The 21,024-nt window shown below is 49.4% G+C and overlaps 1 protein-coding gene and 1 pseudogene across 1 annotated transcript in view; both read right to left on the reverse strand.

Annotated features, from left to right (window-relative positions):
- The window catches only part of fen1 (flap structure-specific endonuclease 1), a 38,868-nt gene extending 18,089 nt beyond the window's left edge, over positions 1-20,779 (reverse strand). Inside the window, exons 1-6 of the mRNA XM_085983889.1 lie at positions 20,771-20,779; positions 19,529-19,592; positions 10,625-10,734; positions 3,225-3,361; positions 2,504-2,570; positions 1,798-1,929 (exon numbers count right to left, since the gene is read on the reverse strand). Of these exons, the coding sequence (XP_085840015.1) occupies positions 1,798-1,929; positions 2,504-2,570; positions 3,225-3,361; positions 10,625-10,734; positions 19,529-19,592; positions 20,771-20,779 (519 nt within the window). The remainder of the gene's footprint in view (positions 1-1,797; positions 1,930-2,503; positions 2,571-3,224; positions 3,362-10,624; positions 10,735-19,528; positions 19,593-20,770) is intronic.
- LOC147118345 (5S ribosomal RNA) lies at positions 962-1,077 on the reverse strand (annotated as a pseudogene).
- Positions 20,780-21,024: the final 245 nt, after the last annotated feature.

Consider the following 21,024-nt stretch of genomic DNA (forward strand, 5'->3'; position numbering starts at 1 on the left):
GATCTTAAATGCGCATGTCCTCTGGTTACTGACCCTCCCACCAGTGGAAGCAGCATCTCCTCATTGCATTTATATAGCGCCTTTCACGACCTCGGCCCATCCCAAAGCACAGTACGGCCAACGAAATGCCTTTTTTTTTTTTTTATATTATAAGAAGTGTAGTCATGTAGAAAACACGGCAGCCAATCTGTGCACAGCAAGATCCCACAAACAGCAATAAGATCAAAAGCCCTTCATGCTTTTGAACGCATCTATTAAATCTGCCCTTCACTTTCTCTGCTCCAAGGAGAACAACCCCAGCTTCTCCAAATCTCTCCACGTAATTGAAGTCCCTCATCCCCTGGTGGTATTCTCGTGAATGAATCTCACTGAAAGGGGCGGGGTGAAGCGGACAAGGTAATTGCACCGTAGCGACTCACCAAACGCCCGGTCCTGCCTGAGAGAGCCGGTGCCCTTAACATGCCATTTACGCAGCGTTTGTAATCGGCATTAATGGCGACGTGAACTTGAGGTGATCCAAAACTCGGCTGCCCCGTGTCCTAACTCGCACCAAGTCCCGTTCGCCCATCACCCCTGTGCTCGCTGACCTACATTGGCTCCTGGTTAAGCAACGTGTCGGTTTTAAAATTCTCATCCTCGTTTTCAAATCCCTCCATGGTCTCGCCCCTCCCTCCCTATCTCTGTAATCTCCTCCAGCCCTACAACCCCCCCACCACCCCCGCTCCTCCAATTCTGGCCTCTTGAGCATTCCCAAATTTGGTCGCTCCACCATTGGTGGCCGTGCCTTCAGCTGACTGGGCCCTAAGCTCTGGAATTCCCTCCCTAAACCTCTCTACCGCTGTCTCATAAGAAAATAAGAAATAGGAATCGGCCACTTGGCCCCTCGTTCCTGCTCCGCCATTCAACAAGATCACAGCTGATCTTGGGCTCAAAGCCACTTCCCCGCCCGCTCCCCTTTAAAAGCCCACTGCACCTGGTATGCCCAGGCGGTCTCCCATCCAAGTACTAACCAGGCCTGACTCTGCTTAGCTTCCAAGATCAGACGAGATCGGGCATTTTCAGACTAGTATGGCCGGCTCCTCCATTAAGACTCTCCTTAAAACCTGACTCTGAACAAGCTTTTGGTCACCTGCCCTAATTATCCTCTTACGTGACACGTTGTCAAATCTTGTTTTATAACTCGCCAGTAAAGCGCCGTGGGACTTTTTACTACGTTAAAGGTGCTATATAAATGCAAGTAGTTGTTGTTGAATTGGTTAGCGCTATTTGCTCCACTTAAGCGGGGCCAATTTCAGATCAAGGGACTGTACCAAGGGTCCGCTACACAAAGAATAGGCGGGGGATCGTCGGTAGCACAGAGATCTTGGATAGTCCGAGCTGGATCCAAACCGGGAAACTCAACCACCAGGACACAGTGTGTGGAGAATCTCGGGATCCCTGTTCACTCTGGGAATCCCCAGCACTGGGGCAGTGTGGAGAATCCCAGGATTCCAGTTCACTATGGGATGTTCCCCAGCACTGGGGCACAGTCTGGAGAATCCCAGGATCCCTGTTCACTCTGGGACAGTGTGGAGAATCCGGGATCCCTGTTCAGTCTGGGAATCCCCAGCACTGGGACACAGCATGTGGGGAATCCCGGGATCCCAGTTCACTCTGGGAATCCCCAGCACTGGGACACAGCGTGTGGGGAATCCCAGGATCCCTGTTCATTCTGGGAATCCCCAGCACTGGAACACAGCGTGTGGGGAATTCCGGGATCCCTGTTCACTCTGGGATGTTTCCTCCCCTCCCACTTACGCTGCTGTCGATGTGCTTGATGATCTCCTCGATGCTCTTGTGCTGTTTGATGAGGTCGATGGCTCGCTTGGGTCCGATCCCACGGATACTCTCACAGTAATCACTGCCCAGGAGGATGCACAGATCGACAAACTGCAGGGGAGAGAGGAAGAGAGACAGGGCGGAGGGGGATGGCAGAGAGAGATAAACAAAAGGTTGGCATTCAGAATGGACTCAGCCACCTCCCCATACCCCTACCCCCTCTCACCCACCTACCCCCCGACCCACACCCCTTCTGCAACTCTCCCCACCCACCTACGCACCCCCATCGACCCACGCTCCTTCCCCCCCCCACCCGCCGACCCACATCTTTTCCCCCCACCCACCCCAATGCCCCACCGACCCATGCCCCTTCCCCCTCACCCACCCCATGCCCCTTCCCCCCTCACCCACCCCACGACCCTCACCCACCCCCACCCCCACCGATCCACACCCTTTCCCCCCTCACCCACCCCCACCGACCCTCACCCACCCCCACCGACCCACACCCTTTCCCCCCTCACCCACCCCCACCAACCCACACCCTTTCCCCTCTCACCCACCCCATGCCCCTTTCCCCCCTCACCCACCTCCATCCCCCACCAACCCACATCCATTTCCCCCTCACCCACACCCTACCCTCCTCTGCACCCGCCTGCCTGTGAGCGTTACGCTCCCCCTCACCCACCTGTTCCTGTGTCAGGTCTGCCTCCTGTAATGCTTTGCTCAGGTGGAACTCCTGGATGGGCAGCTTCCTGTGAAAAAATAGAGGGAGGGCATTAGGAGACAGAACATCAGAGAAACAGAGGGAGGGGGCGTGATAAGATGGATCAGCGCGAGACACACAGAGCGAGGGCATTAGGAGACGGAACAGCCTCAAATATTCAAGTGTTTGATGCGACAGTGTAGAGGGAGCTTTACTCTGTATCTAACCCATGCTGTACCTGCCCTGGGAGTATTTGATGGGGCAGTGTAGAGGGAGTTTTACTCTGTATCTAACCCGTGCTGTACCTGCCCTGGGAGTGTTTGATGGGACAGTGTAGAGGGAGCTTTACTCTGTATCTAACCCGTGCTGTACCTGCCCTGGGAGTGTTTGATGGGGCAGTGTAGAGGGAGCTTTACTCTGTATCTAACCGTGCTGTACCTGCCCTGGGAGTGTTTGATGGGACAGTGGAGAGGGAGCTTTACTCTGTATCTAACCCATGCTGTACCGGCCCTGGGAGTGTTTGATGGGACAGTGTAGAGGGAGCTTTACTCTGTATCTAACCCGTGCTGTACCTGCCCTGGGAGTGTTTGATGGGGCAGTGTAGAGGGAGCTTTACTCTGTATCTAACCCGTGCTGTACCTGCCCTGGGAGTGTTTGATGGGGCAGTGTAGAGGGAGCTGCACTCTCTATCTGGGTAACTCACTTGGCCTCACTGGCGGTCATGTGCCGCAGTAAGACAGAGGTGCCGAAGGTCAGGGCGTCCATGTCCTCTGTGGCTGCAGCGTAGACCTTGCCCGCCTTGACCAATGCCGCACAGCTGGCTTCCGCTTCACAGGGAGCCTGGTGATGAAAGGGAGGAAGAGAATTACTGGGCTGTGCAGGAGGATATCTCAGGTACCTCGATGTACAGCACCCCCCCATTCACTTCCCTTATAGCCCATGTAAACACCACGCTCAGAACTACAACCAACGAAGAGCAACCCTCTCAAAAAAATCTGCATCCAGTGTACAGATCCCTCCCGCTTACCTATACCCAGTTATCCATACAGGCATAACTGCGACAAACAGAGAAATGCTAACGGAAAACAGCTCCTGCAGCTCCGTCGAAGCCTGGGTCTGTACATTGTCAATGGTAGGTTCATGGGAGACCTCCTAGGAAGATCGACCTATTGCTCACCTCTTGGCTGCAGCACCGTAGACTATATGATTACGGATTTGGACCCATCCTCTTTCAGAGCATTCACAGTCAAACCACAAACAACACTGTCAGACCACAGTCAAATTACTATGTATCTTAAAAAGACAGAAACAACCAACACAGAAACACAACCCAGTAAGCTGTACAACACCAAAAAATCCTAGATGGGCCAAAAACAGCACGGAAAAATACCAGAAAGCAATTAGCAATCAATCAACTCAAGCTCTCTTGGACACCTTTCTGGAAAACATATACGCTCACAATAAAGAAGGCGTAAACCGGGCAGTGAATAACCTAAATAATATTTTTGATAATTTGGCAACAAGGTCAAACTTGAAAGTTCGCAAGAACAAACCCAAAACAAAAAACTATGAAAAATGGTTTGACCCAGATTGCCATAACACGAGGAAAAAACTTAGAAAAATATCAAACCAAAAACACAGACAGCCAGAAAACGAGGAATTACGCCTTACTTATTGTCAGACACTAACACAATACAGAAACACACTCAGAACCAAAAAAGAGCAGTATATTAAGAATACACTCGGCTCCATTGAGGAATCCATTGATTCCAATTGTTTCTGGGACAACTGGAATACATTACACAAAAAACAACACGACGAATTGGCCATTCAAAATGGAGACACATGGGAAAACCACTTTGAAAAATTATACCAGAAAAACACACCAAGCCCAGAGCAATACCAAATATGCAAAAAACTGGAAAAGCTCGAAATGGCCATAAAAGATAACCAAAACCCGCTAGACTCCATAATAACAGAAAAAGAGTTATTTGAAAAACTCAAGGACCTGCGACCAGGAAAAGCTTGCGGTGCAGACGGCATACTAAGCGAGATGATTAAACACACGGATGATAAAATGAAACTGGCTATCCTAAAACTCTTCAACTTGGTTCTGAGTGTCGGTTACTTCCGTGATATCTGGAACAAAGGACTCATAACGCCCATATACAAAAGTGGAGACAAAGTTGACCCAAATAACTATCGAGGCATCTGTGTAAACAGTAACCTGGGGAAGGTATTCTGTAGTATCATAAACAAAAGACTTATAAACTTCCTTGAGGAGCACAATGTCTTGAGTAAAAGCCAAATTGGATTCCTACCAAACTATAGAACATCAGATCATATCTTCACCCTACAGACCCTAATTGACAAACATGTTCATCAAAACAAAAGCAAAATTTTCGCCTGCTTTATAGATTTCCAGAAGGCTTTCGATTCCATCTGGCACGACGGTCTATTCCTGAAACTTATCGAAAGTGAGGTAGGGGGAAAAAACATATGATGTAATTAAATCAATGTATACAAACAATAAATGTGCAGTTAAAATTGGAGACAAACAAACAAAATACTTCCCACAGGGGCGTGGTGTGACGCAGGGCTCGCCCATCTCACCGACACTCTTTAATATTTACATAAATGAATTGGCAAAACTACTTGAACAATCTACAGCACCCGGCCTCACCCTATATGAATCCATGGTTAAATTCCTCCTCTACGCAGATGACCTGGTTCTGCTGTCACCAACTAAGGAGGGTCTACAGCAGAACCTGGATCTGCTGGAGTCGTTCTGTCAGACCTGGGCCCTGACAATAAACCCCCAAAAAACCAAAGTCCTTGTGTTCCAGCAAAGATCCAGACATCAGGGACCCAAAATATATTTCACACTAGGAACTAAAATTGAACAAACCACTAACTACACATACTTGGGCTTAAAAATCAGTTCTACGGGAAGTTTCCATCTGGCTGTGAATGAACTGAAAGAGAAAGCAAGAAGGGCTTTCTATGCCATTAAAAAATCAATCCAAACAGAAATCCCAATTAGCATTTGGCTCAAAATTTTCAAATCAGTAATTGAACCAATTGCACTCTATGGCAGTGAGGTGTGGGGACCGCTAACACAACAAGAATTTGCAAAATGGGACAAACACCCAATTGAGATCCTACATGCAGAATTCTGTAAAAGTATCCTCCGGACTCAAAGGAAAACCGTCAACAATGCATGCAGGGCAGAACTAGGCCAATATCCATTAATAATCACTATCCAAAAAAGAGCCACCAAATTTTGGAAACACCTAAAAATGAGCAACCCCCACTGCTATCATTACGAAGCCCTGAAATGCCAAAAGAGGACCATAAAGAAGAATACCCTCAGTCAACTAGTCCTGGGACTCAGTGAAGTAACTACTAACACTACTAACAATAACCAGCCCCAGGACAGTGACAGCGTAACACAAAGAATTCGACCCGACACAATCGTCACTAAGCAAAAGGAAAAATATCTGTCATATTGGGCAGAAACAACAAAAACCCAAAACAAACTCAATTGCTACTTGGCCCTAAACAGACAATACAACATGGCTGAATACCTGACCATGGTAAAGGATAGCAAACTGAGAAAAACCTTGACTTAGTGAACATAGCCTGGCGATCGAAAAAGGTAGACACAGGCAGACCCGGCTACCAAGAGAGGACAGGATTTGCTCTCACTGCAGTCAGGGAGTGGTGGAGACAGAGATGCACTTCCTCACAGCTTGTGGAAAATATCAGGGCATAAGGGAGGACATCTACCCAAAATTCACAAAAATATGCCCGGAATTCAGAAATTTGAATGACGACCAAAAACTCCCATACCTACTAGGGGAAGAGAGAAATTGTGTAACCTTAGCGGCACACTATGTTACAGCTTGCCATAAGCAGAGGGACAACCACTAAATATAAGAAAAGAGTATATACAAATTATATGAATGTATATTTATACACTCAGGGGTATATCTGTTTATACACTGTATGGATAATCTGTATTTTTTGTGTTCAACCATGAGTGTTTTTCGATGCTTTGGCAACATAAGATGTACCTTGTCATGCCAATGAAGCAATTTGAATTTGAATTTGAGTTAGGCCGGGCGGGGGAGGGGAATTGTTAGGCCGGGTGGGGGACTGGACGGTGGGGGACTTATCCTGAAACTTATCGAAAGCGGGGTAGGGGGAAAAATAGATGATGTAATTAAAAAACATATGATGTAATTAAATCAATGTATACAAACAACAAATGTGCAGTTAAAATTGGAGACAAACAAACAAAATACTTCCCACAGAGGCGGGGGGTGACGCAGGGCTCGCCAATCTCACCGACACTCTTTAATATTTACATAAATGAATTGGCAAAACTACTTGAACAATCTACAGCACCCGGCCTCACCCTATATGAATCCCAGGTTAAATTCCTCCTCTATGCAGACGACCTGGTTCTGCTGTCACCAACTAAGGAGGGTCTACAGCAGAACCTGGATCTGCTGGAGTCGTACTGCCAGACTTGGGCCCTGACAATAAATCCCCAAAAAACCAAAGTCCTTGTGTTCCAGCAAAGGTCCAGACATCAGGGACCCAAAATAAATTTCACACTAGGAACAACCAAAATTGAACAAACCACTAACTACACATACTTGGGCTTAAAAATCAGTTCTACGGGAAATTTCAAACTGGCTGTGAATGAACTGAAAGAGAAAGCAAGAAGGGCTTTCTATGCCATTAAAAAATCAATCCAAATAGAAATCCCAATTAGCATTTGGCTCAAAATTTTAAAATCAGTAATTGAACCAATTGCACTCTATGGCAGTGAAGTGTGGGGACCGCTAACACAACAAGAATTTGCAAAATGGGACAAACACCCAATTGAGATCCTACATGCAGAATTCTGTAAAAGTATCCTCCGGACTCAAAGGAAAACCGTAAACAATGCATGCAGGGCAGAACTAGGCCAATATCCATTAATAATCACTATCCAAAAAAGAGCCACCAAATTTTGGAAACACCTAGAAATGAGCAACCCCCAATGCTATCATTACGAAGCCCTGAAATGCCAAGAGAGGACCATAAAGAAAAATACCCTCAGTCAACTAGTCCTGGGACTCAGTGAAGTAACTACTAACACTACTAACAATAAGCAGCCCCAGGACAGTGACAGCGTAACAAAGAATTCGACCCAACACAATCGTCGCTAAGCAAAAGGAAAAATATCTGTCATATTGGGCAGAAACAACAAAAACCCAAAGCAAACTCAATTGCTACTTGGCCCTAAACAGACAATACAACATGGCTGATTACCTGACCATGGTAAAGGATAGCAAACTGAGAAAAACCTTGACAATGTACAGACTTAGTGAACATAGCCTGGCGATCGAAAAAGGTAGACACAGGCAGACCCGGCTACCAAGAGAGGACAGGATATGCTCTCACTGCAGTCAGGGAGTGGTGGGGACAGAGATGCACTTCCTCACAGCTTGTAGAAAATATCAGGGCATAAGGGAGAATTTCTACCCAAAATTCACAAAAATATGCCCGGAATTCAGAAATTTGAATGACGACCAAAAACTCCCATACCTACTAGGGGAAGAGAGAAATTGTGTAACCTTAGCGGCACACTATGTTACAGCTTGCCATAAACAGAGGGACAACCACTAAATCTAAGAAAAGAGTATATACAAATTATATGAATGTATATTTATACACTCAGGGATATATCTGTTTATACACTGTATGGATAGATCTGTGTTTATGTGTTCAACCATAAATGTTTTTCGATGCTTTGGCAACATAAGATGTACCTTGTCATGCCAATAAAGCGATTTGAATTGAATTGAAATTGAATTACAGACCCCCCACAGCTATATCTCAAAAGACAGTCCCTACTCTCCTCGCCAAAATACTACACACCCTGTTCCCTAAACCCGTCACTGTATGCCCCATGCACAGACCTCATATCTGCCCCCCAAGTACCGCTCCCGTCACACATCATCTCGATATACAGACTGCCCACATCTGTACTCCAGAAACCTGCACACCGCCCCATCCTATGTAGATCATTACCCCGACATATGGGACTCCCCCCTCCCCCCCCTCACTCTATGTAGATCATTACCCCGACATACAGGACTCCCCTAACTCGCTCTCGCTCACACACACACTTGCTCTCACTACCCTAACCCTAAACGCAGACTCGCTCTCACTACCCTAACCCTAAACCTAACCCTAACTCGCTCTCGCTCACACACACTCGCTCTCACTACCCTAACCCTAAACGCAGACTCGCTCTCACTACCCTAACCCTAACTCGCTCACACACACACTCGCTCTCACTACCCTAACCGTAACCCTAAACGCAGACTCGCTCTCACTACCCTAACCCTAAACGCAGACTGGCTCTCACAACCCTAAGCCTCAATGCAGACTCGCTCTCACTACCCTAACCCCTAACCCTAACTCGCTCACACACACTCACTCTCACTACCTAACCCTAAACGCAGACTCGCTCTCACTACCCTAACTCTAACCCTAGGTAGATCATTACCCCGACATACGGGACCCCCCCTCCCACCCCTCACTCTATGTACATCATTACCCCGACATACGGGACCCCCACCGCCCCACTCACTCTATGTAGATCATTACCCCGACATACGGGACTCTTCCCCCCCCTTCCTCACTCTATGTAGATCATAACCCCGACATACGGTACTCCCCCACCCCCTCCCTCTATGTAGATCATTACCCCGACATACGGTACTCCCCCACCCCCTCCCTCTATGTAGATCATTACCCCGACATACGGGACTCCCCCCACCCCCCTCACTCTATGTAGATCATAACCCCGACATACGGTACTCCCCCACCCCCTCCCTCTATGTAGATCATTACCCCGACATACGGGACTCCCCCCACCCCCCTCACTCTATGTAGATCATTACCCCGACATACGGGACTCCCCCCATCCCCCCTCACCCTATGTAGATCATTACCCCGACATACGGGACTCCCCCCCCACCCCCCCCTCACTCTATGTAGATCATTACCCCGATATACGGGACTCCCCCCCTCACTCTATGTAGATCATTACCCCGACATACAGGACTCTCCCCCCACCCCCCTCACTCTATGTAGATCATTACCCCGACATACGGGCCTCCCCCCCCACCCGCCCCCTCACTCTATGTAGATCATTACCCCGACATACGGTACTCCCCCACCCCCTCCCTCTATGTAGATCATTACCCCGACATACGGGACTCCCCCCACCCCCCTCACTCTATGTAGATCATTACCCCGACATACGGGACTCCCCCCACCCCCCTCACTCTATGTAGATCATTACCCCGACATACGGGACTCCCCCCACCCCCCCTCACCCTATGTAGATCATTACCCCGACATACGGGACTCCCCCCCCACCCCCCCCCTCACTCTATGTAGATCATTACCCCGACATACGGGCCTCCCCCCCCACCCGCCCCCTCACTCTATGTAGATCATTACCCCGACATACGGGACTCCCCCCACCGCCCCCCTCACTCTATGTAGATCATTACCCCGACATACGGTACTCCACCACCCACCCCCCTCACTCTATGTAGATCATTACCCCGACATACGGTACTCCCCCACCCCCTCCCTCTATGTAGATCATTACCCCGACATACGGGACTCCCCCCACCCCCCTCACTCTATGTAGATCATTACCCCGACATACGGGACTCCCCCCACCCCCCCTCACTCTATGTAGATCATTACCCCGATATACGGGACTCCCCCCCCCCCCCCCCTCACTCTATGTAGATCATTACCCCGACATACAGGACTCTCCCCCCACCCCCCTCACTCTATGTAGATCATTACCCCGACATACGGGCCTCCCCCCCCACCCGCCCCCTCACTCTATGTAGATCATTACCCCGACATACGGGACTCCCCCGCCCCCCCCCCTCACTCTATGTAGATCATTACCCCGACATACGGGACTCTCCCCCCACCCCCCTCACTCTATGTAGATCATTACCCCGACATACGGGACTCCCCCCCCCCCCCCCCTCACTCTATGTAGATCGTTACCTCGATGTACGGGACCCCCATGAGCTGCAGCAGTCGTTTACACTCGTCGTTGTGCTGTTTGGTGATCTTCACCAGCCTCTTATTGAACCTCTCGATGTTCTCAACGTCACCTAGGGTCAAGAAAGCAGTGTCAGATTGCAGTCTCTGAGCCTCCATTGACCTCTGACCCACACTAACCATAGCACCCAGCCTCCATTCACCTCTGACCCTCTCTGCCCACAGCACCCAGCCCCCATTGATATCTGACCCTCACTGACCACAGCACCCATTGACCTCTGACCCTCACTGGCCACAGCACCCATTAACCTCTGACCCTCACTGACCACACAAATTGACCTCTGACCCTCACTGACCACAGCACCCATTGACCTGACCCTCACTGACCACAGCACCCATTGACCTCTGACCCTCAGACCACAGCACCCATTGACCTCTGACCCTCACTGACCACAGCACCCATTGACCTCTGACCAACAGCACCCATTGACCTCTTCACCCTCATTGACCACTGCACCCATTGACCCCTTGACCCACACTGACCATAGCACCCAGCCTCCATTCACCTCTGGCCACAGCACCCACTGACCCTCACTTACTACAGCACCCATTGACCTCTGACCCTCACTGACCACAGCACCCATTGATCGCTTCACCCTCAATGACCCCTTGACCCTCACTGACCACAGCACCCAGCCTCCATTGACCTCTGACCCTCACTGACCACAGCACCAATTGACCCATGACCCTCACTGACCACAGCACCCAGTCACCATTTTTACACAGGATATACGGCACCGAAACAGGCCATTCGGCCCAACCAGTCCATGCCGGTGTTTATGCTGCACACGAGCCTCCTCCCGTCTTTCCTCATCTAAATCTCCCTCATATGTTTGTCCAGCCTCCCCTTAAACACTGTTCGCTTCAACCACTCCCTGTGGCAGCGAGTTCCACATTCTCACCACTCTCTGGGTGAAGAAGGTTCTCCTGAATTCCCTATTGGATTTCTTGGTGACTATCTTATATTGAGGCCTCTAGTTATGCTCTTCCCCACAAGTGGAAACATTCTCTCTGTATCCACTCTATCAAAACCGTTCATAATTTTAAAGACCTCTATTAGGTCACCCCTCAGCCTTCTGTTTTCAAGCAAAAAGAGACCCAGCCTGTTCATCCTTTCCTGATATGTAAACCCTCGCATTTCTGGTATCATCCTTGTAAATCTTCCCTGCACCCTCTCCAGTGCCTCTATATCCTTTTTATAATACGGCGACCAGAAATGTACGCAGTACTCTAAGTGTGGTCTAACCAAGGCTCGACACAGGTTTAACATAACTTCACTACTTTTCAATTCTATCCCTCGAGAAATAAATCCAAGTGCTTGGCTGGCTTTTTTTATGGTCTTGCTAACCTGTGTCGCAACTTTTAGTGATTTGTGTATTTGTACTCCGAGATCCCTTTGCTCCTCTACCCCACCTAGACTCGCACCCTCCAAGTGATAAGTGACCGCCCTATTTTTCTTACCAAAATGTAATAACTCACATTTATCTGCGTTGAACTTCATTTGCCAATGATATGCCCATTCTGCAAGTTTATTAATGTCTTCCTGTAATTTGTTGCAGTCCTCCTCAGTATTGACTATCACCCCCCCCCCCCCCCAAATTTGGTGTCATCCGCAAAGTTAGAAATTGTGTTTTTAATTCCAAAGTCTAAATCGTTAATATAAACTGCGAACAACAGTGGTTGTGGAACACCACTACCCACCTTCTGCCACTGTGAATAGCTACCCTTTACCCCTACTCTCAGCTTTCTGTCCTGAAGCCAGCTAGCTATCCACTCTGCTACTTGGCCCGACTCCGCATTCTCTGACCTTGTTCGTCAGTCTATTATGGGGTACCTTATCGAAGGTTTTTGAAAATCTAGATAAATTACATCTGCTGCATTACCCTTGTCTACTCTCTCTGTTACCTCTTCAAAAAGTTCAATGAGGTTGGTCAAGTGAGACTTTCCCTCTTCAAATCCATGCTGACCACATCACCCATTGCCTCCATTGACCTCTGACCCTCACTGACCACAGCACCCAGCTTCGAGATGTTCTTCTATTTTCTCCTTTAGTAGGGATCCCATTATTTTTCCAACCACCGCTGTTAAGCTGACTGGTCTATATTTCCCTGGACAGGTTCTATCTCCCTCCTTAATATAGGTTTATGTTCATTATTATCCGCCAGTCCGCTGGCACTACATCTTTTTCTAATGAATTATTAAATATATGGGGATCTGACCCTCCGCAGGCAGGGATCCGACCCTCCACGGGCAGGGATCCGACCCTCCATGTGGATCCTCCTGCTCTTTGTGTGGGGCTCAGTAGCACACCGGGGCGGTGGAGACGGGATCTGGGATCCTCGTGGTCTGCGTGTGGGGCTCAGTCCCACACCGAGTGGTGGCGTAGTGGTTATGTCACTAGACTAGTAAGCCAGAGGCTCAGTCAAATGCTCTGATGATATAGGTTCAAATCCCACCATGGCAGCTGGTGGAATTTAAATTCAATTCAATTTAATTCTGGAATTAAATGTTAGTCTTAGTAATGGCGACCATGATACCATTGTCAATTGTTGCAAAAACCCATCTGGTTCACTAATGTCCTTTAGAAACATAGAAACATAGAAGATAGGAGCAGGAGTAGGCCATTCGGCCCTTCGAGCCTGCTCCGCCATTCAATGAGATCATGGCTGATCATCCAAATTCAGTACCCTGTCCTTGCCTTCTCCCCATATTCCTTGATCCCTTTAGCCTTAAGAAATATATCCAACTCCTTCTTGAATATATTTAATGAACTGGCCTCCACCGCCCTCTGTGGCAGAGAATTCCACAGGTTCACCACTCTCTGGGTGAAGAAATTCCTCATTTCAGTCCTAAATGGCTTACCCCTTATCCTTAGACTGTGACCCCTGGTTCTGATCTCCCCCGTCATCGGGAACATCCTTCCTGCATCTAGTCTGTCCAGGCCTGACAGAATTTTATAGGGAAGGAAATCTGCCGTCCTTACCTGGTCTGGCCTACATGTGACTCCAGACCCACAGCAATGTGGTTGACTCTTAATGCCCTCTGAAATGGCCTAGCAAGCCACTCAGTTGTAAACAACCGCTACGAAAAACAATAAGAATAAAACCGGACGGATCACCCGGCATCGACCTCGGCACCGGAAACGACAACAGCAAACCCAGCCCTGTCGACCCTGCAAAGTCCTCCTTACCAACATCTGGGGGCTTGTGCCAAAATTGGGAGAGCTGTCCCACAGACTAGTCAAGCAACAGCCTGACATAGTCATAATTACCAAATCATACCTTACAACCATTGTCCCAGACACCACCATCACCATCCCTGGGTATGTCCTGTCCCACCGGCAGGACAGACCCACCAGAGGTGGTGGCACCGTGGTATACAGTCGGGAGGGAGTAGCCCTGGGAGTCCTCAACATTGACTCAGGACCCCATGAGGTCTCATGGCATCAAGTCAAACATGGGCAAGGAAACCTCCTGCTAATTACCACCTACCGCCCTCCCTCAGCTGATGAATCAGTACTCCTTCATGTTGAACACCAATTGGAAGAAGCACTGAGAGTAGCAAGGGCACAAAATGTCCTCTGGGTGGGGGACTTCAATGTCCATCACCAAGAGTGGCTCGGTAGCACCACAACTGACCGAGCTGGCCGAGCCCTAAAGGACATAGCTGCCAGACTGGGTCTGCGACAGGTGGTGAGGGAACAAACAAGAAGGAAAAACCTACTTGAGCTCGTCCTCACCAATCTACCTGCTGCAGATGCATCTGTCCATGACAGCATTGGTGGAAGTGACCACCGCACAGTCCTTGTGGAGACAAAGTCCCGTCTTCATGTTGAGGATACCCTCCACCGTGTTGTGTGCTAAATGGGACAGATTTCGAACAGATCTGGCAACTCAAAACTGGGCATCCATGAGGCACTGTGGGCCATCAGCGGCAGCAGAATTGTATTCAACCACAATCTGTAACCTCATGGCCCGGCATATCCCTCACTCTACCATTACCATCAAGCCGGGAGATCAACTCTGGTTTAACGAAGAGTGCAGGAGAGCATGCCGGGAACAGCACCAGGCATACCGAAAAATGAGGTGTCAACCTGGTGAGGCTACAACACAGGACTACTTGCATGCCAAACAACGGAAGCAACATGCGACAGACAGAGCTAAGCGATCTCACAACCATCGGATCAAATCAAAGCTCTGCAGTCCTGCCACATCCAGTCGTGAGTGGTGGTGGACAATTAAACAGTTAACAGGAGGAGGCTCCAAAAATATCCCCATCCTCAATGATGGTGGAGCCCAGCACGTGAGTGCAAAAAACAAGGCTGAAGCATTTGCAATTATCTTCAGCCAGAAGTGCCGAGTGGATGATCAATCTCGGCCTCCTCCTGAGGTCCCCAGCATCACAGATGCCAGTCTTCAGCCCATTCAATTCACTCCACGTGATGTCAAGAAACGGCTGAAGACATTGGATACTGCAAAGGCTATGGGCCCTGACAACATTCCGGCAATAGTACTGAAGACTTGTGCTCCAGAACTAGCTGTGCCCCTAGCCAAGCTGTTCCAGTGCAGCTACAACACTGGCATCTACCCGGCAATGTGGAAAATTGCCCAAGTATGTCCTGTCTACAAAAAGCAGGACAAATCCGACCCAGCCAATTACTGTCCCATCAGTCTACTCTCAATCATCAGCAAAGTGATGGAAGGTGTCGTCGACAGTGCTATCAAGCGGCACTTACTCAGCAATAACCTGCTAACTGACGCCCAGTTTGGGTTCCGCCAGGGCCACTCAGCTCCTGACCTCATTACAGCCTTGGTCCAAACATGGACAAAAGAGCTGAACTCAAGGGGTGAGGTGAGAGTGACTGCCCTTGACATCAAGGCAGCATTTGATCGAGTGTGGCATCAAGGAGCCCTAGCAAAACTGAAGTCAATGGGAATGAAGGGGAAAACTCTCCATTGGTTGGAATCATACCTAGCACAAAGGAAGTTGGCTGTGGTTGTTGGAGGTCATTCATCTCAATCACATGACATCACTGCAGGAGTTCCTCAGGGCAGTGTCCTAGGCCCAACCATCTTCAGCGGTTTCATCAATGACCTTCCCTCCATCATAAGGTCAGAAGTGGGGATGTTCACTGATGATTGCACACTGTTCAGCACCATTCGAGACTCGTCAGATACTGACGCAGTCCGTGTCCATATGCAGCAAGACCTGGACAACATTCAGGCTTGGGCTGACAAGTGGCAAGTGGCAAATGACCATCTCCAACAAGCGAGACTCTAACCATCTCCCTTTGACATTCAATGGCATTACCATCGCTGAATCCCCCACTATCAACATCCTGGGGGTTACCATTGATCAGAAACTGAACTGGACCAGCCACATAAATACTGTGGCTACAAGAGCAGGTCAGAGGCTGGGAATTCTGCGGCGAGTGTCTCACCTCCTGACTCCCCAAAGCCTTTCCACCATCTACAAGGCACAAGTCAGGAGTGTGATGGAATACTCCCCACTTGCAGATGGAATACAATACTGGAAAGTGTGAGGTTATGCACTTTGGCAGGAAAAATTATAGAGCAAGTTATTATCTTAATGGCAAGAAACTGGAAAGTACTGTAGTACAAAGGGATCTGGGGGTCCTGGTGCACGAAACTCAAAAAGTTAGTATGCAGGTGCAGCAAGTGATCAAGAAGGCCAATGGAATGTTGGCTTTTATTGCTAGGGGGATGGAATATAAAAACAGGGAGGTATTGCTTCAGTTGTACAAGGTATTGGTGAGACCGCACCTGGAATACTGCATACAGTTTTGGTGTCCATACTTAAGAAGACATACTTGCTCTCGAGTCAGTACAAAGAAGGTTCACTCGGTTAATCCCGGGGATGAGGGGATGGACATATGAGGAGAGGTTGAGTAGATTGGGACTCTACTCATTGGAGTTCAGAAGAATGAGGGGCGATCTTATTGAAACATATAAGATTGTGAAAGGGCTTGATCGGGTGGATGCGGTGAGGATGTTCCCAATGAAGGGTGAAACTAGAACTAGGGGGCATAATCTTAAAATAAGGGGCTGCTCTTTCAAAACTGAGATGAGGAGAAACTTCTTCACTCAGAAGGTGGTAGGTTTGTGGAATTTGCTGCCCCAGAAAGCTGTGGGAGCTACATCATTAAATAAATTTAAAACAGAAATAGATAGTTTCCTAGAAGTAAAGGGAATTAAGGGTTACGGGGAGCGGGCAGGAAATTGGACATGAGTTTAGGTTCGGATCGGACATGGCCCTGTGGGTAGTGGAGTGGGCCCAGGGGCCGTGTAGCCTGGTTCTGCTCCTACTTCTTGTGTTCTAATTCTGTTAGATTTCAGGAGATGGTTTTATTCCTGTTCCTGGCTGGGGTGGAGATCGCCTTTACAGAAGGTAAGTACTGTAGAAAATATAGGGAAACAGTGATCTCCTGGAAGAATTTCGATCGCCTAGATGGGTCGGAGAGGAATTTCCCAGATTTTTTTCTCCCAAATTGGCCATTGGGTCTTTTATCTGGTTTTTCGCCTCTCCCGGGAGATCACATGGGTTCGGGTGGATGCAGAGTGATAGAAGATTTGAGGTTGGGATCAGATCAGCCATGATCTTATTGAATGGTGGAGCAGGCTCGAGGGGCCGATTGGCCTACTCCTGCTCCTATTTCTTATGTTGCCTGGATGAGTGCAGCTCCAACAACACTCAAGAAGCTCGACACCATTCAGGATAAAGCAGCCCGCTTGATTGGCACTCCATCCACCACCAGCGCACTGTGGCTGCAGTGTGTACCATCTACAAGATGCACTGCAGCAACTCGCCAAGGCTCCTTCAACAGCACCTTCCAAACCCGCGACCTCTACCACTTAGAAGGACAAGGGCAGCAGACGCATGGGAACACCACCACCTACAAGTTCCCCTCCAAGCCACACAGCATCCTGACTTGGACCTGTATCGCCGATCCTTCACTGTCGCTGGGCCAAAATCCTGGAACGCCCTTCCTAACAGCAGCGGTTCAAGGCGGCGGCTCACCGCCTTCTTCTCAAGGGCAATTAGGGATGGGCACTAAATGCAGGCCTAGCCAGCCGGCGATGCCCACATCCCATCAATTAATTAAAAAAAAAAGATGGGATCTGGAATCCGCCTACATTTACTCCCTGCACCACCGACAATTTAATTCTGATGTCTGAAAGACTCTGAGTTGTGTATCTGTACTCCCAGATCCCTTTGCTGCTCTACCCTATCAAACCCTTTCAATATCTGGAAGACCATTTTACAACTTACAATACACGGGGTACGCAGGTGAGGAGCGAGGTGGCGGCAGGTTTGTGTGCAATGGGGAGCTCTTCAGCCAGCATGCGTGGCGGCAGAGAAATCGCTCGATCGCTGGGACGGAACGCTCCCACCCCCTGGCTCCATCCCAGGGATAGCGCGGTTCCTCTGCCATGGTAGATTCTGGGTAAAGAACTCCTCATTCTACTGAATTATTATTTTTTTTAAAAACAGTACAGTCAATGACCATTTTGGAACGATAACTGCAAAAAAAGAGACAGCATACATCACGCACACACACCGAGCCCAGCACGCGAGTGCAAAAGACAAGGCTGAAGCGTTTGCAACCGCCTTCAGCTAGAAGTGCCGAGTGAATTATCCATATCGGCCTCCTCCTGACATTCAACGGCATTACCATCGCCGAATCCCCACACCTTCTACATCCTGGGGGTCACCATTGACCAGAAACTTAACTGGACCAGCCACATAAATACTGTGGCTACAAGAGTAGGTCAGAGGCTGGGTATTCTGCGGCGAGCGGTTCAAGAAGGCGGCACCTCCTGCTAGTGGAAACTTGTTTCTCAAAACTGTTCATGAATTTGAAAATGTGGCTATATATTTTTTTTAATTCATTCCTGGGTTGTGGGCGTCGCTGGTAGGGCCAGCATTTATTGCCCAGCCCCAGATGCCCTCGAGATGGTGGTGGTGAGCCGCCTTCTTGAACCGCTGCAGTCCGTGTGGTGAAGGTACTCCCGCAGTGCTGTTAGGGAGGGAGTTCCAGGATTGTGTCCCAGCGACGATGAAGGACCGGCGATATATTTCCAAGTCAGGATGGTGTGTGACTTGGAGGGGAACTTGGAGGTGGTGGTGTTCCCATGCGTCTGCTGCCCTTGTTCTTCTAGGTGGAAGAGGTCGCGGGTTTGGGAGGTGCTGCCGAAGAAGCCTTGGCGAGTTGCTGCAGTGCATCTTGTAGATGGTACACACTGCAGCCACGGTGCGCCGGTGGTGGAGGGAGTGAATGTTTAAGGTGGTGGATGGGGTGCCAATCAAGCGGGCTGCTTTGTCCTGGATGGCGTCGAGCTTCTTGAGTGTTGTTGGAGCTGCACTCATCCAGGCAAGTGGAGAGTATTCCATCACACGCCTTACTTGTGCCTTGCAGATGGTGGAAAGGCTTTGGGGAGTCAGGAGGTGAGACACTCGCCGCAGAATGCCCAGCCTCTGACCTGCTCTTGTTGCCACAGTACTTATGTGGCTGGTCCAGTTCAGTTTCTGGTCAATGGCTAAAGGAAGATGGAAGCAGATTCAAAAGTAACATTCAAAATGGAGAAATACCGAAAGGGAACAGGGCTATAGGGAGAGCGCAGGGGAGTGGGACTAATCGCATAGCTCTTGCAAAGAGCCAGCAGGGGCACGATGGGCCAAAGGGCCTCCTTCTGTGCTGTACCATTCGATGATTCTGTACACGCGCCATTATTCTTGATAAAACTCTTTGCCAACATGACAATCAGTGGGACACAGACGAGATCACGATGCCACACGTAGTGACGGCAAGCCGGACTGCGGTCTCACCTGCTTCCTGGGCTTCGGCCAGCTGTTTCTCAGCCTCTGCTCTCCGCTCGCTCCTCTTGCTCAGCTAGAAAGAGATCACAATTCAGCACCGGGTCAGTCATAGAAACATAGAAGATAGGAGCAGGAGTAGGTCATTCGGCCCCTCGAGCCTGCTCCGCCATTTAATGAGATCATGGCTGATCATCCAAATTCAGTACCCTGTCCCTGCCTTCTCCCCATATCCCTTGATCCCTTTAGCCTTAAGAAATATATCCAACTCCTTCTTGAATATATTTAATGAATTGGCCTCAACTGCCTTGTGTGGTAGAGAATTCCACAGGTTCACCACTCTCTGGGTGAAGAAATTCCTCCTCATCTCTGTCCTAAATGACTTACCCCTTATCCTTAGACTGTGACCCCTGGTTCTGGACTCCCCGACCATCGGGAGCATCCTTCCTGCATCTAGTCTGTCTAGTCCTGTTAGAATTTTATAAGTTTCAATGAGATCCCCTCTCATTCTTCTAAACTCTAGCAAATATAAGCCCAATCGACCCTATCTCTCCTCATACGTCATTCCTGCCATCCCAGGTATCAGCCTGGTGAATCTTCGCTGCACTCCCTCCATGGCAAGAACATCCTTCCTCAGATAAGGCGACCAAAACTGCACACAATACTCAAGGTGTGGTCTCACCAAGGCCCTGTACAACTGCAGCAAGACATCCTTGTTCCTGTACTCGAACCCTCTCGCTATGAAGGCCAACATACCATTTGCCTTCTTAACCGCCTGCTGCACCTGCATGCTTACCTTCAGCGACTGGTGCACAAGGACACCCAGGTCTCGTTGCACTTCCCCGTCTCCCAATCTATTGCCGTTCAGATAATAATCTACCTTCCTGTTTTTGCCACCGAAGTGGATAACCTCGCAGTTATCCACATTATACTGCATCTGCCCAATCACCCAACCTGTCCAAATCATACTGGAGTTTCTCGGCATCCTCCTCACAGCACACACACCCACCCAGTTTTGTGTCGTCTGCAAACTTGGTGATATTACATCTAGTTCCCTCGTCTAGATCATTAATATATATTGTGAATAGCTGGTCACTGACCTTTCACCCACTGGGACCTGGGGGTGGGGGTCAAATCTACAAAGCTGCTCAACGTTGTAACTGCGGCCGCCCTCGCTCTAAGACTCGGCTCTGTTCGTGTCATTTACACTCAACGCCGAGCTGCTCCCTCGTCCCTCCCCGCTAAAGGCTCAACAGGCTCCATGCTGACCCCTGGGGCCCAACGCTCAGCTCGCTGCTGCTGACCCCTGGAGCCTAACGCTCGGCTCCCTGCTGACCCCTGGGGCCCAACGCTCGGCTCACTGCTGCTGACCCCTGGGGCCCAACGCTCGGCTCCCTGCTGACCCCTGGGGCCCAACGCTCGGCTCCCTGCTGCTGACCCCTGGGGCCCAACGCTCAGCTCACTGCTGCTGACCCCTGGGGCCCAACGCTCGGCTCGCTGCTGCTGAC

Source organism: Somniosus microcephalus, chromosome 4, assembly GCF_052327205.1.
Source record: "Somniosus microcephalus isolate GS21.2 chromosome 4, FLI_Smic_1.0, whole genome shotgun sequence".
Taxonomy (NCBI): domain Eukaryota; kingdom Metazoa; phylum Chordata; class Chondrichthyes; order Squaliformes; family Somniosidae; genus Somniosus; species Somniosus microcephalus.